We start from the raw sequence: 25,220 nt of genomic DNA, 5'->3' as shown, positions 1-25,220 counted from the left end.
ATCAAAGGCAAGGTCCACTTGCTTTTCAGAATAACATCAATGGATTAACACTGTGTAGGGTTTTTTTTTTTTTCTGAATGGAAATGGGGTGGTGGGGAGAGACCAAATGAGAGAAAGAAGGTGGGTTTTGAGTAATGTTGGGAACTGATGTTTATTTATTTTTTTATAAAAACCAGTTTGCCAATTAAATGTAATGGGAAAAACATTTTTACACATTTGTACATAAGAAAGACAGTAAAGATGAGAACCAGTGTGATTTAATGGACAAATACATGGTTGAAAATAGAGTTGAGGCCCACTCACACTACAGAATTATAGCACTATTATTCCACTTTATCCACAATGGTTCCATTCTATCCTGGAATCCTGTGGTTTGTAGTTTGATGCTGGCTGACAATTGTAAGTGTCTCCCCCCTAACCTACCCATCCCACAATGCTATAAGATGGAACCAAGTAAGTTAAAATAGAATAATAGTGCTATAATTCTGTAGTGTGCATGTAAATCACTTTCTTTCAACCTAGCCTACCTCTCAGGGTTGTTGTGAGGCTAAAAAAAGATAGCTCCATTTGGGCAGCCTTGAACTCTTTGAAGAGAGATGAGATGCAATGCAACTGAAAAGGGTTATTTGTTTTACCTGTGTTTGCCAGTAGCTGGCTGCTTTGACCATGTCCTTTAATTCCATAAGATATATTAATGTGAAACACTTGAGGGCCCAGGACAGCTGGTGGGGAGGACATGGTAAATGTAAAATAATCTTGGGTATCCCAATCAACTGTTTCCTTATTTTCATGTTCATAGATGACCATCCCTTTATTCACCTTTCCAAAAGAGAACAGAAATGAACACTCAGGTACGACAGCAAAATGAGTCCTGAATACAGTTTCAGCTAAATCTTTGGCCTACAGAAGAGAATGACTTCATATGGACTTTGGCCAAACCTCAGGGTTAAAACCTATAATCCTGTAAATGTACCGTGGGAACTCCGCAACCACAAAACCTTAATTCTGAGTGTAATCCAAGAGATTTATCCTCATGCTAGTTAACACATTTGCTAAAGGTTGCTTAACAAGTGGTCATTTGAACACCTTTTAATCTAGTCTTATAAACACTGTTAATAAGGGAGGAAATTCAGAAGCGAGGTGTTTTTTATTTTCAGATCATGGTTTTATCTTATGACTTTGAGAGGGACATAAATATGGCTGAACTTATGCTTTCTTGCTTTCTGCTTCTGTAATCTGCTTGCTTCAAAGCCTAGAGGTTAACGGACCAAATAAGGAAACAGGAAACCCAGAGTGAGTGTGCGGACATTTCGGGTTCTCGTGTCGTCACTTAAGGACACTCCTTTCAAATGAACATGTTGGGGATGTTTCCCTAACAACTTAAGCTTTATTTTTTTAACAAGGTACAAACTGTAACAGTCTGAACAGACTGGGACTGTAATGTGAGTACTGAGTTCCTTCTACTGTCTTCAACATGAATATGGAAATGTGATAGTGTTTTTTAAACTGAAAAAAGGTTTGATGATAAGTACAAAACAACTGTGTTTTAACCAATGTTACATTAAAGCACATAATAATACCTGGGTTCAAATACAATTACTCATCCCAACTCAAGTAGACCCATTACATCAGTAAGATGTATCGATGTATTAATTTACTAATTAACAATTAATTCATTTGATCTACTGTATTTGGACTAGCAAGTGGATTTAGGACAGGGGTGGGAATTGCATGGTCCTCAAAATATTGTTGATTCCCAACTTCCAGAAACCCTGATAAAGAATGCTGGGAACTGCAACTCAACATCTGGAGAGGCTCACATTCATCACCCTTGATTTAAAATATTTAAAGTATAGGACATGCATTGTACCCATTCACTCTCAAATCCTGGGCCAATATGTTATGGCCCAGAGCTAATTACAGCTCCCAGAATACTATTCAGGGGATTCTGGGACAGTTTTTATAAACTTCCCTGATCTCCACTCCATCCTCACACCATCCCTTGTTCTCCTCCATTCTCAACATAATTGAATTCTGATATTTTCTGGTTCAATTAACCATAGCTTCCAATTATGACCTAAATCTAACACTGTATTAAGCAGAGGCAACTAGTATGATAGTGTTGTCTTTTTCTTCCCTCTGCAGCCTTCCTGAAAATCTGCTCTAAAGGATCTCCAGAGAAAGTTTTGAGGGATCAGTGGGGTGGGGAGGAGGTCTTGAGAGTAAAGAGAAAAAGAAGCTTCCAGGAGTGGAAGAGTTGCAGGACATGTCCCCAGCACTATTTAATGTTTTTGAAACACCATTTTTTAAAACCAGAAGTGGACTACTGTTACATTCATTTGTTTGTTTGTTTGTTTGTTTTTCAGGAATTTTTCCCAGTCCATTTGCCACTCCCTTGAGCATCCTTGGATCAGAAAATTGCCCCCAATTGCACAAAGATAACCAAACTTAGGCGGTTTACCTGTACCCACCCCTTTCCCCGATGGAGCGGGGCCTCAGCTGCCACAGCGGCAGTCCTGAGGCCCTGATCTGCCGCTTTTCCAGGTCGCTTCAAGCCCCAAGGACACCCCGACAGCGGCGGGGAAAAAGAGAAAAGGGCTGCTTGGCCCCTTTTTCTTTTGTGTCGCTGGCGCAGCCGTGTAAAGGCTGCACCAGCGACACAAATGAAGGAAGGAGCCCTTCCGCGGCGCCAGGACATCACATCCATGATGCCCCGTTTGGAGGTGGTGCGGCCGTGACGTCCTAATGGTGGCGCCCATGTAGAATGGGCACCGCCATTTTGTACGTACTGTGTACATACTAGGGTTGGGGGCGTCTGAAAGACGCCTCCGGACAACCCTAGTATGTACGGAGTACGTACTAGGGTACCCTTCTGGAAAGGGCCTTAGTGATAATGGAAGCAATTCCATCCATGGCATGATCCCCTCTGGATTCCACCCTAATTCCAAAGCAGACAACTATAATTACAAGGCAAGTTATATGTGAACAATTTAATGTTCCTATTAAGAGTCACCTTTACAATGCCCTGCTATAAGTATTATTATCAGTTGCAACATTTAGTTGATTCATTAAGTAAAACTGCTTGATTAACTTTGATCAAAGCATATTTGTAATTGCTTTTACAATTATCTTTATCATAGCTACTTATACAAACTGGAGATTAGAAGAGGCCTTCCTGTAAAAAAGAAAGTAGACAAATGCTTCTCTAAGCCCTCTTGAGTTCCATTATTGTGAATAATATGCAGGATAAATGAATAAAATAATAAATAAAATAAGATGTGATACATCACATTATTTTTTTAAAAAAAACTAAAATTAATGATACTCTTTTTAAAAGAATTACCGCTTTCCCTAAAAATTTAATTGACTGATTAAAATGTGTATCATTATTTAATGTTATATAGATTTTTGTGGGTTTTTTGGGCTATGTGGCCATGTTCTAGAAGAGTTTCTTCCTGACATTTCGCCAGCATCTGTGGCTGGCATCTTCAGAGAATTAAATGTTATGTTTAATGTAATACTCTACTATGAGGTGCAGGGTGTAGGGAGGTTTATTTTTTAAAAAAGAGTGGCTGAACTCTTACGCATACATATTGGAAGCAAGTCCCACTTAAAACAGTGGGATTTAGTTTTGTATAAACATGCATAGGGCTTTGTGTGTGTGTGTGCATGCCTTCAAGTCACTTAAACCCATTAATTTTACAGGGTTTTCTTAGGCAAGAAATACTAAGATGTAGTTTTGCCAGTTCCTTCTTCTGAAATGCCTACAGCATTTCTTGGTATTTCTTGGTGGCCTCTCAGCCAAGTAGTAAGCTTGCTTAACTTCCGATGGGATCAGGTGCCTCTAGAGTAATTTAGTTTGCTACTAGTGAATTCACAGGGACTACAAACATACACACTTGTAATTGTGTTTCATAACAAACACAAACCTGTTTTTATATCTTTGCTGACTTAATTTCTCAGGATTTTCCACTCTCTTTTCTTTCTGAGGTTCAGTAAATGTTGACTTTAACCCAACCCATGCCATACTATGTACACAGCACACTGTATAATATGACCCATAGCTAACTTCTGTTCATATTTATCAAATGCAAGCCATACAACAAATCCTGTCATATTCCCTCCAACATGTTTGTAGGGGAGAGACACAATTAAGACATATTCTGTAATAAAGGAATGTTACCAACGCCCACAGTAAAACAGACTCTTACCATCAGTTGCGTAAAACTTGAAATATCCTGTGTGCTGTTACCAGAGTGCACACTGATGAGCCTTCCAAGTTTCACAGAATTTGTAACAGTAAAAAATATTGTTCTGTTTTCTGCCTCAACCATATCATTGGTGACAGCTTTCAAATTGTGGGATGTAATTGTTTTCCTGGAACCTTGAGTAATCATGACAACAAGGTAGAGTTGCATTAATATTGTCACTAAAGCTGGTATTTCTTTTTTTCCACTCAAATCTTCCCTCTCAGCCCTGTTCTTGAGCACACAATTGCTTAACATAGCAGCAGCTTAATTTACATACTGCTTCATACCGCACTAAGCAGTTTCTGAGCAGTTTACAACTGTAAGCTAATTGCCCCGAATAAGCTGGGTACTTATTTTAGCAACCTCAGAAGGATCCAAGGCTGAGTCAACCTGGAGCTCCCGGCTGGGATTGAACTCACAACCTTGTGGTTTGTGAGCGAGTGGCTACAGTACTGGCATTTAACCACTGAGCCACCAGTATCACTGAAGTCACTCACATGTGATGCATTCCTATCCATCCTCACTCAGAAATAATTTCCAATGAGTCCAATGGGACTTACTCTCAAATATATATACATAGACTTGCAGCTTTAAACATCTTCAAGTAAAAGCATGGATAGGCAAGGTTACAGCTATAAAATGACTTCAGATGCCATTACCATAGGCCACTTCTAATAGTATTTTCATAATAATAGTGAAAAATTATTTTTGTCAATTACATTTGCATCCATAAATGTAATACATACACTATAATAATAATAATAATAATTGATTGATTGATTGATTGATAGCCCGCCAAATCACACAGAATCAGGGCAGGTTACAACAGTAAAAATACATCAAAATTACAATAAAATTCAAAATTAAACCCTTTCCCAAGCCCCACCCCAGTTCTAAACCAACCGTGTTAAAATAATCACAATATAAAAGCATTAAAATACAATTAGTTAAAAAATTGAGGAGAAATTGGGTGGATAGAGAGAGGGATCAACGACAACCATATTTTAAGTTATTCGTATTTTGGGAGGGGAAGCTAGGTTGGGAAAGCCTACCGAAGAGATCCATCTTAAGAACTTTCTTAAAGGCTGTAAGAGTAGAAATACCTTCAGAGCAGCGGTGAAAAAGGCCTTCTGGGTGACTGACGTTAGTCTATATCAGTGATGGCGAACCTTTTTAAGGTCGTGTGCCGGGGGCGGGGCTTCTACCCCCAGGATGGGGGCTGGGTGCCGGGCCAGGACTTCCACCCTCCAGGGGGCGGGGCTTCCACCCCCTTATCAGAGGGAGGGAGCCTCTGGCTCCTCCTCTGTCGTTTGCCGGCCCCTGAGGGTCCCTCCTGGGGCCATCAGAGGCCAGCAAAAGGGCCCTTGCCCTTCCTTCGCTCGCCGGGAAAGGGCTCCGCAGAGCCCTTTCCCAGCGAGTGAAGGCAAGCCGGGAGGAGGAGGAGGCAGCTGGGCACGTGTCCCAGCCGCCTCCTCCTTGGCCTTCGCTTGCCGGGAAAGGGCCCCGGGGAGCCCTTTCCCGGCAAGCCAAGGCAAGCCGGGCGGAGGAGGCCGCTTGGCACCGTGGCAATGGCCACAATGATGGGTGGCCCCCGCGCCCCTTCCCGGACTGGGAGCAGGCCGAGGCTTCCTCCCAAGCCAGGGAGGAGGAGGAGGCCCCTTCGCACCGCAGCGATCGCCACGATGCCAAGCAGCCCCTGCGCCCCTTTCTGGCCCGGGAGCAGGCCGAGGCTTCCTCCCAAGCCGGGGAGGAGGAGAAGGCCCCTTGGCACAGCGGCGATTGCCGCGATGCCAAGCGGCCCCCGCGCCCCTTCCCGACCTGGGAGCAGGCCGCTGCTTCCTCCCAAGCCAGGGAGGAGGAGGCGGCCCCTTGGCACCACAGCGATTGCCACAATGCCAAGCGGCCCCCGTGCCCCTTCCTGGCCTGGGAGCAGGCTGAGGCTTCCTCCCAAGCTGGGGAGGAGGAGGAGGCCCCTTGGCACCACAGCGATCGCCGGGATGCCAAGCGGCCCCCGCGCCCCTTCCCGACCTAGGAGCATGCCGAGGCTTCCTCCCAAGCCGGGGAGGAGGAGGAGGAGGAGGCCCCTTGGCACCGCGGCGATCGCCGTGATGCCAAGCAGCCACCACGCCCCTTCCTGGCCTGGGAGCAGGCCCAGGCTTCCTCCCAAGCCGGGGAGGAGGAGGAGGCGGCTGGGCACGCGTTCCAGCCGCCTCCTCCTCGGTCTTCACTCACCGGGAAAGGGCTCCGCGGAGCCCTTTCCCGGCGAGCCAAGGCAAGCCGGAGGGAACAGGGCTGGGAGGAGGAGACAGACGCGCACGCGCCTCTGTCTCCTCCTCCCAGGTGCCATTTTCTGGGGGACAGCAGGAGGCCCGAAAATGGCAGGGAGGACGCGGAATGGGCACGCACCTGTTCCGCCTTCTCCCTCGCCCCCCGTGCCTGGCGAAACCGCGCCCCATGCCACGGGTTCGCCATCATGGGTCTATATCTTTTAGACTGTAGTAAGTTCTTCACAGAGGACCTTAGTGTGCGCGACCTACAGTATGGAAGAAGGCTTTCCCTTAAGTATCCTGGACCCAAGCCATGTAGGGCTTTAATGGTAATCACCAACACCTTGTACCTTGCCCGGAAATGGATTGGCAGCCAGTGGAGGGACTTCAAAACTGGTGTTATATGATCATTATGAGAAGTACCCGTGATCAATCTGACTGCCATATTTTGTACAAGCTGAAGTTTCCAAACTTGGCACAAGGGTAGCCCCATGTAGAGCGCATTGCAGAAGTTCAATAGAGAGCTAACCAGTGTGTGTAGTACTGTTTCAAGGTCTCCCGGCTCAAGGAAGGGGTGCAGCTGGTGTATCAACCGAAGCTGATAACAGGTGCTCCTGACTGTCGCATCCACCACTAAACTTCATGTGCTTTCAAAGTGCAGTTGACCCTGCATATCCACAGATTCTTTATCTACAGATTCAACCATGCACAGCTTGAAAGTATTCACACACACACACACACACTCCAAAAAGCAAACCTTGATTTTGAATATTTTATAGAACAGACACCATTTTACTATGCCATTATATTTAATAGCACTTGGACATACATGGATTTTTGTATCCACAGGGGGTCCTGAAACCAAACCTCTGTGGATGTCAAGGGTCCAATGTAATACATTATGTAGAAATAATTTTACTGGAACTCTATTTTCTCCTCGGACACAACCTAAACAGAGCTGTACCTGATATATCTTATCTCAGAGTTTAATTTTCTCTTGCTGAGGTATAATGGTAGTGCCCTCAGCTTCATTCATGCACTCCCTGCCGTGCATATCCATTCTATTTCAAGCTCAAAAAAACCTGCTTCAGTACAACTAGGACAACTAGTACAACTAGTACACCATTGACTCTGATGATCACAACAATGGTAGGTTGGCAGTTTGAAACCCAAGCACTGCTTGATGGAGTGAGCTCCCATCATTAGTCCCAGCTTCTGCCAACCTAGCAGTTCAAAAGCATGTAAAAGTACAAGTAGATAAATAGGTACCACTTTGGCAGGAACAGCCTTCCATGCAGTCATGCTGACCGCATGAGCATGGAGTCCCTCGGCTAAGTTAACAGAGATGAGCACCACTCCTTTCAGTCAGACACAACTTGACAATCATGCCAAATGGAAAACCTTCATCTTTTTACAACTAGTAAACATTTTGTTCACTAAGGATGGGCTGAGTCTGGTCCAGACTGAGCCAGAAGTGAACTGCACTGCATTGTGCACAGGAAGAGGTTGTTAACATGTGATTTTTCAGTTAACCCATGAGCAAGTGAGCACAAGGGGCTATCAATGCTTGTCTCCTTAGAAGAATAACGTATGCAAGTTTGTACTCTATATTTATCCTGTGTAATGCAATTGATTGAGAGCTGCCATGGTGCACTTTGCATGTTGGACTAGAACTCTGGGAGACCATGGTATGAATTCCTACTCAGCCACGGAAAGCCACTGAATGATCTTAGGAAAGTCACATTCTGTCAGACTCAAAGGAAGGCCATGGCAAATGTCCTTTGAATAGATCTTGTCAAGAGAACCCTATGTTATCATAAGTTGGAGTCAGAGGCATGTAACAACAATAACAAAATGGATTGCACTGCAAGAGGGAAGACAACTATGAATAAATTTAGATATATATGGTATGGTTGGTTTTGCACAGATGAAATACAGCATAAAAAAATTATGTGAAAAAGTTTGCACCCCACATTCCTTGGTCCATCCAATACCTGGACCTACACACTGATTTTCTTGAGTGCTCTCAAAGCAGAGATGAACAATTCCTATGAGCATATGAAGCCCACTGTCTAATTTCAAAAACTCTTTACAAAGGACCAGTTCAGACTTCTAACAAGAGTGGTTTTTCTCTGTCCTGGGGAGAGGGATAGAAGAGACACCACAAGGGGAAAGGGGGATGGACATCGCCACTGTTGGCTCTGCTCTCATCCACCACTACCATGCAGCTCTCTGTAGTTTCCACCAATAAAAAATTGGCTCATTACAGGGGGAAAAACAACAACCAGGCTCCTAGCTACTGCTCTGAAGTATGCAGCAAGCTGTTTTTACTTGCTTAAGTTTTAAGATGAGGATAACAACATAAGTTGAACAGTCTCAGTTTTGTAATTTTGCGAAAACAAATCTTGTCTGAACATGCAGGAAATAGGATACAGTTAATCAAAGTGTGCAGTTTCAAATGGGAGATTGCATATCTGAATGTTCCAGTGTGTCAAAAGCACATGGAAAGTTAGCGTAACAGAGAGAAAAATTAATTTAGTTTTATCTTCAGTGAACTATCTCTTTCCAACAGGGTTTATTGTTTCATGTTTCAAATGGGGAAATATCCAGAATTCAATTTTTTTCCAATTTCTCTTTCTACCTGAAGTAGTAAGATCCAGAAAGGACTGAACAATATGCTCTTTCTTACTGATAAAAATAGGTTCAGCCTATTATGGCTATTATTTAAAGAAACAAACCAAACAGGAGCTATTAAGTAACTTATTAATTAACCTGTGATTATAAAGCAGTAATGTCTCATTTAAAAATGAGACAAAAATGGGACAAATCAAAACAACACTGATCTATACTGATGCAGTAGAATATAATTTATTTGCCAAAAATAAGATCTATGATTAAGAAATAAAAGTTATTTGCTGCTGTGTCATATGCTGAACAGATGGCAATTACGCAATGGGTCAAAGAGTCCAAAGAAGAATTCATCCAAATGTACAGAAAAGACAGTAAGAATAAAGAAACTCAAAAGAAAATATTTTTTAAAACTAGGTCATTGTTTGAAATGAAAAAAATGACATGGTAAATCATTTTACTGACTTTAAATAGCTAGTAGAGCCTTGTAGTAGCAATATCTAATCTTGGTGAGTTAAATGCATTTTGATTTGGACACTTGCAGAAGTACTGGCATTTGTTCATCAGCTTTGCTTTCTCAGTTTAACCTAACCACATCCCTAGAGTTTGGAAAAGTCATATTTCTGGACTGCAGCTCCCAGAACGACCTTGCCCCCCCCCCCCCCCCCGGTCCCCCAGTCAGTACAACTATTAATCGGAGAGCTATGGAGTTCTAGATGTTGTAATCAATAAGTGACTTTTCAAAGCTCTGCATCTTCTTCAAGGATTACTGTGAAGATAAAGGGTATAATATGCCACTGAGCAGAATGAAAAACATTATCTTTATTACAGGCCCATTACTTAAGAGAGCACACAAGTTACTAACTGGGGGGGGGGGGGACCCATCATAGTTATCCAGTGTTCTGGGCTTACAATTCCAGTTACATAGCATTTAAAAAATGTTGTGTTTCCCTAGGTACCTAGGACTGATGATTAGGGAGCCATGAGTCATGGGAAGACCTACGGTTCATTCACACTACACAATTATAATGCTACATTTCACTTTAACTGCCATGACAACATCACATGAAATTCTAGGATGTGCAGTTTAGGGAGAGGCATTTAGATTTAACTCGAGTGCTCATAGCTCTTGTTAATATGTTATTATGAGACTTGTCATATGATATTGATTTAAGATTTCAATGAGGGCTTTATTATTTGTGGCATATAGGTAAAGGATCAAATTAAAAAACAAAGTCTGTTGATTTCAGAAATAATTTACAAAACTGACTTTTACCAGTTTGCGTTTAGATGTCTGGAAGAGATATGAACTTGAGTGAGACTGTATAACGAAGATGTTAGGGAAAGTTATAGTAACTAACCCCCCCCCCTTTCTTATTTTTGTGATTGATTGGGAGACACAGTCAATGTTAGGCTTGTTGCTGCTGCTATTGCTGTGGTTGTTGTTGTGTGTTTCAAGTTGTTTCTGACCTAAGCAACCCTAAGGTGAACCTATCAGCATTTCTGGGGCTAAGTGTGTGTGAACTGCCTAGGGTTGCCATAATTTGCTACAACCAAACCAGGACAAAACATAGAAAAAATGTAGGACAAAATGTAAGACAAAATTTGCCCCAAAATGTAGGACATTCAAGAAAAATGGAGGACACAACCAGCTAAAAGCCAGAAACATTAATAATTTTTTTTAAAAAAATTAATATAAATCATTATTTACAAAAAAGAAATCAATGAGATTTTGACACTAGATAGAAGGTACACAACAACAGATGTAATGAAAAATGCATCTGTACCGACCTGTGAGACGCATCTGCCGCTGCTGGAGGAAGCCGCTGGAGGACTCCTTGGCACAGCGGCTTCTCTGTAGAGGGCCCAGCTGCCCGGCTAAGCCCTTCGCGGGTCCCTTGCAGGCGGCAGAGCTGCTGAAGGACGCCTCACCGCAGCAAGGCCTCCTTCTTTGGGGCCTAGATGGCCGGCTAGGCCCCTCAGCTCCGTCGCGGGTGGCAGAGTCGCTGAAGGAGGCCTCGCCGCGGCGAGCCTTCCTTCTTTGGGGCCTACATATTAATGTTTGATTGACTTTCAGTTAGGGACTATATCTTTAATTGTAAAAGATTTAATTTAATACATTCATAACATATTTGCTTTGATATGGGGTATTCAATGTTTTTAATTTATTGCTTGCCTATTTTATCTAATGCTATCTTGTATTATTATCTATTGTTTTACATGTATTTTGTTATTATCCTGTAGAATGTACGCCATTGGCAGGTTTTATTTTTATCGATTTTTTAATTGTATGTACAGCGCTGTGTAAATCTACAGCGCTATATAAATAAAGATTAATAATAATACTGAGAAGATTGGAAGTCACCTTTATCTTTCTTAAATTGTTTTTTCCCTTTTATTTCTCTTTACAGTGCACCCGAGCCAGGGGGGCTCCCGAAACACAGACTTGATGTCCTGCAGATGGCGGGTTCAAGTTAGATGAATGGTGCATGTGTCCATGGAGCACGTGCAGCACACAGGAACGCACTGCCATTGAAAACAATGGGACTTGAGATCTCACAGTATTTCCTTTAAGCTGTTCCAGACCCCTCATGTAAATCTAGGGTCCACTGTATTTTTATCTGCCTTATTACTTCTTTGTTCCTTTTTTAAATGTTCTTTTTACATATTACTAGTTATTATTCTCTCTCTCTCTCTCTCTCTCTCTCTCTGTGTGTGTGTGTGTGTGTATACCTAAAATAAAAAAGATCTAGGTCTAGTTCCTCACCTAACTACAAACCCCAGGATTCCACAGGATGAAACTATGGCAGTTAAAATGGAATAACAGTACTATAATTGTGTAGTGTGAACATTACAGAATCTGGTATCTGAGGACTCCAAACAGCCCAATATTAGGTTGACTGGGGACCCTAAATCATGCTGAGGTCAGAATCTCAGCATCTGCAGTTCTAAAAAAAATATATAATGGGGGTATCTGGACTGCCATCTTATTCAGTTAGAATTTTGTGTTGAGGGCATTTAGGACCCAGGACTGAATTAAGGAGACTTTATCACAGAGAGACATTCAGCAGGTGATGTTTTATCAGGCAGAGGAGGAGGAAGAGAAAGTAGAACCCACTGCATGTCTTATGTTATTAAAACCACAAGACCTTTATGGTAACCCGAACAAGCATTTGTAAACCATCTGTGCAGACTACCATTCTATGAGGATGCTCTATTCACTGACTGCACATACTACCAGAAAACAAACTTCTGATGTCTCATGCTGTCAAAAGATACTATCGCACGGGGGTTATCCTGTCCTTGTTCTGTTCTTGCCTGGTCCTTCCCACATGATTACACGAAGGATTTTCAGACGACGTTGGGCAGATCTCATAATTAACCCATACAAAAAGTGCAACTGACCACGATTACAGAAAAGACTTTCAGATGACATCATGCAGATCTTATCATTAACCTGTCATTAAAGTGATATTGACCAGCATTTTGCATTAACATTCACGTTCTTGCAATGCCGCTTTAATGACAAGTCAGCGCCACGATTTGGAAGCCTTTCACACTATGCAGTCATGGATGGATTTATCATGGGATAAGGACAGGGGAACGATCCCATTCCTATCCCATCTGTGTGTGATAATCTCCAAAAACTAGCCCTCACACATTTTCAGAGAGGGAAACCAAGTTCAGTCTAGAGCTGAATACTACAAGTTCCAAAGGAACATTCACATAGTATTATAGTGATTTCTGTTTGCATATCTTAGTATGTTTCTTACAGATAAAGTTTTTGTTGTGAAATAGTTCTTCCTCATTTACAGACTTACAGAGGCCACAGACACTGTCATCTTCCATTTATAACCCTCATGTGTTTTTCCACCACTTCTAACTTTTTTCTTATCACATACACACACACGCACGCATGCACACACACACACACACACACACACAAAATCTGTTCAGTAGGGGGGAAATGGTACAATAGCAGCACTATTAACATTTGGAAGCACTCCATAGCAGGATCTGCCCTATTATTAGGCAGAGTGAGGTAGCCGCTTGTAGGAGATTTGGGATATCAGGCAAGAGCAGCAGATTAATAATAATAATAATAATAATAATTTGTTTTATTTATATACCGCTATTCCAAAGATCATAGTGGTGAACAGCAAGTAAGCTAATTAGCAAGTAAGCTAATTTGCCCCCAACAGTCTGGGTACTCATTTTAGCAACCTCGGAAGGATGCAAGCCTGAGTCGAGCTTGGGCCCTTTTGCTGGTCTTGAACTCACAACCTTGTGGTTTTGAGTGAATGGCTGCAGTACAGGCATTTAACCACTGCGCCACCAGGGCTCCTCCTTACTACTTATATTACTCTTATTGTTGCTGGGGTGTTTTTTTTTTACTATCAAGGTTGAGGGCAAGTGCATTTCTGTCTCATGTTCTACCATACTTTGGCTGACCCTGGTGCTGTGCACCTTGATGTGGTTCAAGGGGACCAGGAAGAATGTTTGATACTCTGCCTCAGGCAACAACATGGCTTGGGTAAGTTCTGTAACCTATAATCCTGACCATATGTAAATTGCAAGATCAAGATTAGTGACTCTGGTATAATATCTACAGCAGACATGAGAATAAGCAGATATAAACTAAAACACTATGACTCGCTCCTTTCAGTATTTTAGAGTGAAACGTTTGTGTCTTTTTACCAGGAAGAAAATGAAGACTACAAGAAAGCCCAATGAATCCAGGTGAATCCAATCAGTCAAAGCTGTGCAAGAAATTTTCTAAGTCAAAGGGAGAGGAAAAATCTCAGCCATTACTGCAAGCCAAGCAGAGCATAGTTGGAAGCGCTGGAATAAATATTACTCCTTTAATGTGGCAGAAAGCAGAGCAACCCCTCCTTCAAAAATGCATCAAGGACAGTTTGCTTATAATTATCTTTGGCTTACTATGGAAATTCCTATAAAAGCTCATGCCTGAAGCTATCTTGCACACCAAAAGCAATTACAGAGATAGCGGTTTGGAGTAAAACTCCGTGCCAATGCATTGTATTAAGGTCATATTTATTCCAACTGAAATCAGTTGACTTCCTGCTTTTTTTGTTGAATCATCTTATTATGAGTAGTTCTGCTATGAACCAAACTAAAACCCAAATGTTACAAACAAAAATTAATTATACATATTATACAAATTATCACATGTCTGTTTTTCACTTCCCCCCACTTTCCAAGTTTAAAGAGTCATGCCCCCATTCTGTTAAAAAACAAAACACAATCAAGGTGACTGGCAGAAGAATCCACCCTGAACACTGTGAATGGCATCTGGTAAATTTATAGGGCTCAGAGCAACTGTGTGATGACAACCATCTCCTTCACCACATTGCTACTATCACTCAGCATCTGCTTTCTGAGGCATCCACTTCATTCTACAAAGAGTAGCCATGGTCCTGAGAAGGGAAAAGGACCCCATCGCTTATTGGTAGAGCACTTCCTATGAATGCAGAATGTCTCAAGTGCTCTTCCCAGCATCCAACTACTTAGCAATTGGGGACCTATGCAATATTCATCCATCACTGTCACTGGAGGCTCAACTGGACTCCATCACTTGGAGTGCTTGGTGCCAGCTTCAAATGGCCTGCCAGCTACAGCCTTTCCTGGAAAGAGATAACTTAGCCATTGTAATACATGCACTGATCATTTCTTGATTAGTGCAGTGCTCTTCATGGGGCTGACCTTGCAGATGACTCAGAATTGGCAGGTAGTGCAAAATGCAGCAACTGGACTGCTGATTGGAATATCATAAAGAAAACACACATGAGTAATATCAGTATTAAAGAAATTGCAGTGGGTACAAATATGCCTTTGATCTAAATTGAAGGTATTGGTAATAATAATAATAATAATAATAATAATACGTTTTATTTATAAACCGCTATTCCACTTAGATCATAGCGGTGTACAAAAAAGATCAATACACAGAGCAACACAAAATACAATAAACAATATACAATACATAGTTAAAACCACTAAAACATTACACATTAAAACCACTAAAACAAGACCAGGCCAGCTAAAATACTTGAAGATATTGTACATTATAGGGGAAGGATCGCATTAACAAGGGACGTCGGGGAAGGCATGGTGAAATAAAAAGGTCTTCAATCTCTTTTTAAAGAGGTCTAGGGAGGTGGCGGCGTGGAGTTCCTCTGGAAGGGTGTTCCAGATCCCAGGTGCCGAGATAGAAAAAGCTTTCTGTGAGGTAGACACATATTTAGACGAAGGGATCTTCAGCAAATTCTTCCCAGATGACCCGAGTGTGTGGGGTGGACTATATGGGGAGAGGCGGTCCTCCAAGTACCCTGGGCCCAAGCCATTTAGGGCTTTATAGGTGATAACCAACACCTTGTATTGTGCCCAGAAGCGAATGACGTTCAGGCCTCCTAAGAGTCTGGAGGTCACGCCAAAGCCACACTCCATTCCTAAGCACTGGAGTGCAGCTTTGGTGCAGCTTCCAGATTCTTAGGATGCATGCATCATTTAAACAGCATACCTCCAAAGAGACCTGAAGCAGCTTTATTTTGGCAGTCTGTAACAGGCCTCAGAGCCCTAAATGGCTTTGTATCTCAACACACAGCCTTAGATACCATACTGGGAGAAAGGCAGGATATAAACTAACCAACTAAATATCTGGGAGAATGTGGAACAGGTCTTTTCTGATGTGGCACCCCAGTCATTGAATACTTAGAGGCTTGGCATCAATGTTCTGTCATTCCAGCAACAAGCAAAAACATATGTTCTTAGTCAAAGTTATTTTTATTGTTTTAAAATGTTCAAATAAACCATGCTGTAAACTGCTATGAGATCTTTGTATATAGATCAGAGTATAAATATTGAAATAAATAAATAAATATTGAGCCAGTATTGGCTAGTTATGACAAGCTATGACATGGAAGCTCCATGTCTGAGTCCCCCAACATCTTTTCTTTCTCAAAAGGAAGTATTGAATCAGAACCTTTTAAATCGTGCTGGCTAGGAGATTCTGGGATCTGTAGTCCAAAAACTAAATTTTCTAAAGTTCTAAGTACTGATCAGACACTCTATTTAATAGGTCATCTTATCTGTATTACACTGATATTTAAAAATGAAATCACATGATGATAGCTTTACCTGGAAAAACTGCCAATCCATTGTTCTTTTCCAGTCGGATAACCAGGGTTCGAGCTGTGATGCTAAATATTTGCCGGGGTGAAAAGTTCAAGCCATCTGTAACCTGAAAATTGAAGCCCCCAGACATAGCACCTACAAAAAGACAGAGATACATTTGTGTGAAGGCAAAGTTTACTCAGAATTTTTGATTTAATAGAGGTATGCCTACATGACCCCAAAAAATCTAGCATTTTTTGACAAAAAGGCTTTGTAAAAAGGAGCTTCTTTGACAGGGGCGTTGTTAATAGAGGTATGCCTAGAAAACCAAAAAAATCTAGCATTTTTGAGCTGATTAGAATTCCAGTGCATTGAGGCTTACCAGTAGCTTAGCAGTAGATACTGTATGTCTTTCTTGTATTTCTTTAAGCTACTGATAAGTCCAGTCTCTCTACCCAAAGAAGCCAGCATACTGACAGTGACAGGGTTGTGACGTCAGCAAAATTTCATTCCTCTTTGGAAAGAAAACCTTCAAACCAGTGGAGGGCCCTTATTATGTCACAGAGTAGGGCAGGTCAGCTAACTGTGGAAATGAAAGAGAACTGTGGCCTGAGAGAAGATGCAGGCAAAAGGGCACATAGGTTGGGTAAACCTGGCTAATCACATAAAATCAGAAGTGTTGGGCATTTTTTAGCAGCCAGGAAGGTGCCAAAACGTACCCAGTAGTAGCTTCCATTCCCTACATAATACGAGGGGAGTTTTTCCAGGCCCTATACAGCTGCTGGGGTTTGTGAAGGAGCATTGCCACCTTCCTCTTGCCAGGGTTTGTACAACAAGAAGGCTCACAAGATGCAACACTTGCAACCATTCCTCTCATGGCTCCAAGTGCCATAATGAGCCCATGTTGTCATAAAAATAGTGCATGTGCCACACCCATAAAAGCATCTTCATGCTGAGCAGAGGCCTGCCACTAGCCCAAAATGAGTACAGATGGACTTCAAACAATCATGCCTGCAAAAAATAATAATAATAACTCCCCATCCCTCCTCCAGTGCTGTTTGATATCTCTCTTCCCATTTGCAGTCTCAGGCAAACAACAATTCCACAAAAGTCCAGTTGAAAACCTGACAAGCCTACAGAATGAGAATAAGTCACTTCTGCTTCTTGGCATTGTGATTCACCCCCTTAAAAAATGTGATTTTATTTGGTCCCAGTGTAATCACTGGCTGGGACAACAAGGTAACCCAGTGGAAAGGAAATAGATTTGTTGGAACAGGTTCTATCTCAGTCATTTTGGGTTTTGGTCTATTAAAACAAAACTATATATGGCAAAAATAATGACCAGGATGATCTACTAAATTCAGCCTAGATAATGATGTTGAAATAGTTACAGAGTTCCCATACCTTGGATCAAATATCAATAAGAATGGAGACTGCAGTCAAGAAATAAGAAGAAGACTAAGAATGGAAAGGGAAGCCATGAAAAAACTGGACAAGATTCTTAAGTGTAAATATATACAACAGAGCACTAAAGTCAGAATTGCCCAAGCCATTATATTCCCCTTACCATGTACGAATGTGGAAGATGGACAGTGAAGAATACTGACAGAAAAAAATTAAACTTATTTGAGATGCCATGCTGGAGAAGAGTGCTGAGGATATCATGGACAGTCAAAAAGACAAACAAATGGGTCTTTGACAAATCAAATCCTGGACTCTCCCTGGAAGCAAAGATGATGAAACTGAATCTGCTGTACTTTGGCCACATCATGAGAAGACCACTCACCAGATGGATAGACTCAACCAGGGAGGTCATGGGTGTGAATTTACAGGACCTAAGCAGAGCAGCAGAGGATAGGGGTCTTGGAGATGCCTCATACACAGGGTCACCATAAGTCATAGTCAACTTGAGGGTAGTTAAAAACAACAAATACATTGCAAGTGGTTGAATACTGTGGACTTTGTTTACAACTCGACAGGTGACAATATCACAGAATGCTTACAATGTAAATTTAATTCTATGTAGATTCTGAAAGCAATGTAATTCTGGAGAAGTAAAGTTTCCCAGCCTAATGAATGAGACTTAACAGAATGACATCATTAAAATTGACATGAATATTCCACTGACAAAATGACATACCCCTATGAACAAACACTAATTGTCCTTCCTCAATGTGAGCTTGGGTAAAATTAAGGATACTTTTGTTTGGAAAAGATTTGAGAGCCAGGTGACCATTGTTTGGAGGAGAAACAGAATACACAAGTTCTGCAGGAATGGAATCTTTATCTTCTGTGCAAAGATCATTCATTGTTATTTCCGTGACTGAATCCACCCAGACCTTTAAAATAAAAAGGAAAGTATTACACAAAAATAATTCTACTTATCTGAAGTTGAACTATAAGGTGCAGTAACCATATGAAGTGATAAGACAATCAAGTGTCAAGCACAGAGGTAAGCCAGAGGATGGATCTACTGATAGATTTCTGAGTTATCTGGAATAGATTTGCAAGGATTTCTGACTCCCAGCTGTTTAACAATAGCAATAAAAGCATGGCTTTAACCACTTAGGTTGCTGAAATGAAGAGAGCTTGGGGTAATCAGGAGCGGACTTTAGGATGACAGGACAGTGAGTTCAGTTCTGTTCTGTTACTAAAAACAAATTTCTAGGCTTAGAATGCACCCTATTCTTTAAATTCTTGTGTGGGTGGTGGATCTCAGCATTCTAGTAAAGAAACAAAATAGACCGAACAAGCTTGAAGTCCGCTCAGCCCTGGCTTAGCACTGAAAATCATTTAGAACTACAAAGACTTCTAACAGACATCAAACAACATCCTGCATGAATTAGTATTTGAAGAAATAGGACAAGACATTGTATATAGCCTGGAAGCAGAGGAATGCTTATAAAAGCATTTTGTATGACTAATTCTAGGGGAAACTAAAAAGCTGTCTCATCTCAATAGCTATCCCAACAGTAGCAGAGTTTCATTGTAGTCTTGAACAGCAGACAGATCTGTGACTGCAACAAATGGGGCAATAAATGTGCTCAGCTGATGCTTATGCTCAGCACCTCATAGACTGGGTCAAAAGAAAGACGCCAGACTAAATACCTTGGCTATCCTGTTGCAACTTGCAGATTGCCAGAGGATACATATTTAAAAATACACACTTATATTCTAATAAAACTATTGGTCTTAAAGGTGCCCAGGACTTTGTGATCCCACTGGGTCAGGATTTTATGGTAATTCTGAAGGCTCTCCTTGCTCCAACCCACTTTTGAGCTGATTGACTTATGCATCCATTTAGTACATGAGCATTTTTCAGCAACAGGGCTAATGTCTCTTATGTATATTATTTGTAAGTAATGTACTCTTATGTACAGTATATTATTTGTACATTTATATTTCACATTTTTGTTACTTTACTAGCCACCAAGTTCAGATTTTAAACTGCAACAGTTATGGCACAACACTATTGACATTAATATTTAAAGAGCTGATAATCTTCAACAAAACATATTTTTCACTAATTCATTTAAACAATTTAAGTCAATTCATATCTGATGATGATTTTGCTAAAGGAAAACATAATTTAATGATGATACTTGGTCGCTTAAAGTATATATTTACCATAAGACAGTAAAGTAAGCAGAAACATGAAATTCAAGGTGCAATAAAGGCATTTTAATTTTGCAATATCAGCCACTGGATCAGGCAAAAAAGATTAGTTCAAGTTTCCAATCACAGCCCAAGAAAAACAATATTTTCACCCCACTTTTACCAACAAGCGAGCCTGCAACAATCAGCCTGTTGCAACTCCTTGTTGCAGGCTTGTTCATTGGTGAAAAGGGAATGGAAATGCTGTCCTCCCTGCATCCAAGTTGAAAGCTGAATGGACCTCCTTCAAACAATCCAGTGCCTGGCTCTTAAGCTGGACTTGGGCAGTGGGAGGGGGAGGTTGAGCCAGGACATGTTACTTAGTAATTGTGATGTAACTAAGTAGCCAAATTAGGATTCTGGCAACTTTCTATTTAAAATGTTGGATTGGATTCAAATGTAGGTACATGCTAATGGGTTGGCTGATGTGATCTACTCTGACTTGACCTCCACACCCCAATTCCTGTAACCACCTGAAAATGTTAAAAAGAAGGTCACAGATTCTGCTGAAAGGATGAACTATGGGTACAAAGGGATTCCCCCCAAATCAGAAAGAGGCATTTTCTGTGAATGGAGTTCTTCCACCTATGATCTTGGATCAATTCCATATTTCCTTTACACTGTTTTTCCTGTACATCTCTCTCTCTCTCTCTCTCTCTCTCTCTCTCTCTCTCTCAAGTATCCCTGTCCCCCTGGCAGGATAAATTATTACCATGAGACTGGAATTCTGCATTTGCATTCAGAAGAAGTCAGTCATTCCTGCCAAAACCAGAGGGATAGGTTTTTCTCAATTTCAGTGTAACTAAACAAGTACTGAATATACTCATGCATAAGCTGAGAAATTTTAGTCAAAAAGTCAACTAAAAAAATTATCCATGGGTCAATTCAGTCACACTCAGAAGGGTTACAAAAGAAAGATGGCATTGACCTCTGAAAATGATTCTCAAAAGCATCATTAGGAAGCACCGAATGGAAATGAACAAAAGGCTTGTTGGCAATCAGGTTTATCAAAAGCTGAAGGTATATGCACTGTCCAGTTAACATACCACCAAGTGTCCCAATTTGGCAGGACAGCCCTGATTAATCCTCTGTCATCACATTAAACATTTCCTGGTTTTTTTCTTCTACTCCACTTTCCAACTTTGACCTGGCTCTTCCCTGCAGGTTCAGGCAAAAGCACACTGCTGCAGCCTCTCCTAGCTTGCATGTTTTTCCTTATTAATAACTTTTGACATCTTGACACCATTCTGATGTTAGTTGGCTACACGTGTCCCAGTTTTCATCTGTGAAATACTGGAGGCTATGAATTAACTTATTTCAATCTGAAACTCAACTCCCAGATAAGCTTCCTACTATGAATGATATTTGCTCCAAGGTCATGCTGTGGAGTATTTTAATGCATGACCTCCTAGACTCTGTATTGGCTATTAGGGTTTGGGTTTGCCTATTGAGCTATCAAAACAATTTGAGAGTCAAATTAATCATTAGGCAAATGAAACTATCAAAATCATAGTAAATTCTTCCATATTTATGTTTTTTATGATTTCAGTCGAGGCTAGATGCATTTTCCCCTCTCTCCTAGACAATTAAATTAACTACAACAATCTGAATCATTTTTGGTGAATGGAGAGACTTCCACAAAAATGAAAACATGGCCCCCTGGTGGTTATATTCCTGTAATACCAGGCAAACCACTACATCTATGTTTAAAACAATAAGCCTTAACTAATTAACTAAATAAATAAAATTGCATTTTTGCTCATTTACAGCAGTATACGGTAATAATTTTACTGGGAAAATATTCAAATAATAATCCAAAATCCAAAACATATCTCATCTCTCAAGAGACTAATTCACATCACATAGGTGCTGTGGTAGCTAGGATATTTAATTTGCCACAAATTTTAATGAATATATTTTATTTATAAGTATAAATGGAGCCCATACCGTTGAAAAACATGAAAATAGGTATTTATGGCAGGGATGTGCAACATATGCCCCACAAGCCTCTGAAAAATGGAGAGATTGCCCAGTACTTTAAACAGGTAATAACACTTGCTGTGCCTTGGCACAGACAAGCCCTGGCTTACTGTGACAGTCAAATGTTGTTCAAATACTCCCTCAGCCTTCATTTACTCATGACCCAACTTAAAATTTCATCTCTTGAAACACTCCCACCTCCTATTTCCATTCACCCATTCCTGACCTAAAATCTTATGCAAATGCCCTCTCCCTGTCTTCTATTCACCTCACTTCAGTCACACACTTCTCAAACTACACAGCTGAAAAACTGAACTAAGACAAGGAGAGGCAGTGTTGCTACTTAACTGCTGACATGTGGAGAGATGCCAGTTTTGAATGCTCAAGATGGAATAGTGCTATAGCCAATTAAGTGCTTTGTTCTGCAAATTATATTCCTCTATTAACTAATCATGTTACTGACAATTCACATTGTAAAAATATGTTATAGCAGAACTCACTATACCTATGTAATATGAATATGGTTTTTAAAAATTATTTCAAAATAAATTCTGCCCTAGTTTTGTATTAAAAAATAAATCCAAGTTTGAGCCCCTGAAGATGAGTGTAGAAAGATTATACAGTGTTCATGCAATGTAGATAAACCAATGGATAAGCAGTATTTTTCATACATATGAAAAATCTTAAGGAACAGAGTATCATATCTAAGAAATTTACATGTTTCTGTTTATTAGAAAGAAGATACCAACATTTAGTGTTAGAAGATGCACACAACTTACCCGAAGAATTTTGTTTCTCTTTACAACAGGAGCTTCATCATTTACTGGTGTAATAATCACATATATCTTTTGAGGCAGACTCTGTTTCCATAGTTCTGTGCTATTTGCTATGATGGTGAAACTGTCAAGAAGCTGTTCACTATCTTCATGAATATATAAGATTAATCCTTGTTCTACCTAAAAAGAAGAGAGTCACCAAACTAAGAATCCACAGTGTCAAAAGCCACACCAGTTCTGCAACAATTGTCAGTTTATCCTGTCACATCATTATGGGCCTGTTTCATTTACATTATTATATACTATTATAGAAAACCATTAAAATTTAAAAATGGGAAGGTCATAGAATCATACAGTTGGAAGAGACCACAGGGGCCATCCAGTCCAACCCCTGCCATGCAGGAACTCTCAATCAAAGCATCCCCGATAGATGGCTATCCAGCCTCTATTTAAAAACCTCCAAGGAAGGAAACTCCACCACACTCCAAGGGAGCGTGTCTCACTGCTGAGCAGCCCTTACTGTCAGGCAGTTCCTCCTAATGTTGAGGTGGAATTTCTTTTCCTATAACATGCATCCACTGTTTCTGGTCCTGTTCTCTGGAGCAGCAGAAAACAAGCTTGCTCCCTCCTCAATATGACATCCCTTCAAATATTTAAACAGGACTATCATATCATCTCTTAACCTTCTCTTCTCCAGGCTAAACATACCCAGCTCCCTAAGTCGTTCCTCATAGGACATGGTTGCCAGACCCCTCACCATTTTAGTTGCCCTCCTTTGGACACGCTCCAGTTTCTCAGTGTACTTTTTTAATTGTGGTGCCCAGACCTGGACACAATATTTCAGGTGAGGCCTGACCAATGCAGAATAGAGTGGAACTATTACTTCCCTTGATCTAGACACTATACTTCTATTGATGCAGCCTAAAATCGCATTGGCCTTGTTAGCTGCCACATCGCACTTTTGACTCATGTTCAACTTGTGGTCTAGTTGGATTCCCTAGGTCTAATAATAAGAGGCAAGGTACTGAGCTAGGTGGAAACCTGGCAAAATGTGTTACATGATCTCCAAACCATAATCCATTCTGCTTAAAATCAAAATACTACTAAACAGAAAACATCATGGAGCATCCTTACCTGTTTCCTTGTGAATTTAGTTAGTGCCACTCCAGGAAACTGAGAGGTTGAAATACGCCCATATTTTGGTGCCTCAATTACATTAAATTCACAATTGAGCCCCACAAAATGGCTATTAGCAATTTTTAGAAGATCTTCTTCCAGAGTTATTGATCCCCCTTCGGCAACTGTGAAGTTGTGTACTTCTAATGGGATGAGTTTTGGGATGATGTCTACCACAATTTTTATTCCACTGACTGCCTGGATGCCGTTAGTCACGTCCAAAGAAAACTTATCTTGGAGCTGGTTGGAACTGGTCTGCACATACTGGATGTTCCCATCATTGATATCTTGCTGGGTAAAGGACAACACTGGATTTTCTTCTGCTCCAAAATAGCCTTCCTCTGATGTAAACTTCCGAAGGTACCCATAGAGTGGAGGTGACATTACTTTGAACTCTATCTCTGATGGCAAATTGTTTTCATGCACAACCTTATAAATCAGATGCATAATTCATTAAAGACACATGATAAGTAGGCTTTTTCCATGCAGTTGTATTTAAATCTTAACAAATAAATCACAGAATACTCATTCACTGGTAGAGTTGTGATGGAATGGATACTTGCCATAGTAGATAAAACTTCTTGTTGTTGTGTTTCTTCAAGTCGTTTTTGACTTATGGCAACCCTAAGACAAACCATCATGGGGTTTTGTTGGCAAGATTTGTTTAGAAGGGGTTTTTAATTGCTTTTCTCTGAGGATGAAAAAGAATGAATTGCCTAAGTTAACCCAATGGGTTTCCCTGACTGAGTGGGAATTTGAGTAAGGATTTCCAGTACTCAAACCACCAAGCTTTCTTTTCTTTTCTTTTGAAAACTACTGTTGACAAAAATGTGGCTTTTGTGCAGAACATATGGGGGGCAGGGGTGGCATGGAAAATGTGTTTGTGCAATACTTCCTGTAGAAAAAAGTTACTTTTTTTGCTGAAAAACATGTTTTCAGTGCAAAACTCTACTTTTAAAGCAAATCCACCCGCACCCCATATTTATTTACCAATAAGCATAAGTGCATCCTCTGGATGTGACAGGAAGCTCTTTTTTTTTGGTTAAGGATGAAAAACTATTTTTTTAAATATAATTTTGTCCTCTAGCCAGCACTACATCTGTCCCCCCCCCCCCCCCCAATGAGGATTGAATGTGGTCAGTATGATGGTGGGTTATTCTGTTTGAGCTTTTTAGCTTATAGTATCAACTGTAGCATACACATCTAACATGGTTGAGACCACTAGGGTACATACTGACAGTTTAATGTAAGCTGATGAAAACAAAAATCCCTGTTCTGGGCAGGTGCAGTGAACACAAGCTTACCATGCCCCACACTTCTCTGTGTTTTCCCCAGTGTAGTTATGCTACCCCAGG

General features: G+C 40.8%; 1 protein-coding gene across 1 annotated transcript in view; it reads right to left on the bottom strand.

The window, feature by feature from the left end:
* LOC149324040 (chondroitin sulfate proteoglycan 4-like) overlaps positions 1-25,220 on the bottom strand; it is a 46,620-nt gene that overhangs the window by 7,403 nt on the left and 13,997 nt on the right. The window contains exons 4-9 of the mRNA XM_089485965.1: positions 23,824-24,294; positions 22,693-22,869; positions 18,420-18,618; positions 16,304-16,435; positions 4,212-4,384; positions 636-819 (exon numbers count right to left, since the gene is read on the bottom strand). Coding sequence (XP_089342091.1) covers positions 636-819; positions 4,212-4,384; positions 16,304-16,435; positions 18,420-18,618; positions 22,693-22,869; positions 23,824-24,294 — 1,336 coding nt within the window. The remainder of the gene's footprint in view (positions 1-635; positions 820-4,211; positions 4,385-16,303; positions 16,436-18,419; positions 18,619-22,692; positions 22,870-23,823; positions 24,295-25,220) is intronic.

This window comes from Sceloporus occidentalis, unplaced genomic scaffold, assembly GCF_023333645.1.
Source record: "Sceloporus occidentalis isolate IW3139 unplaced genomic scaffold, rSceOcc1.0.p SCAF_1, whole genome shotgun sequence".
Lineage (NCBI taxonomy): Eukaryota > Metazoa > Chordata > Lepidosauria > Squamata > Phrynosomatidae > Sceloporus > Sceloporus occidentalis.
Note: the sequence above shows the minus strand (reverse complement) of the source record. Positions and strands in the feature narration are given on the sequence as shown.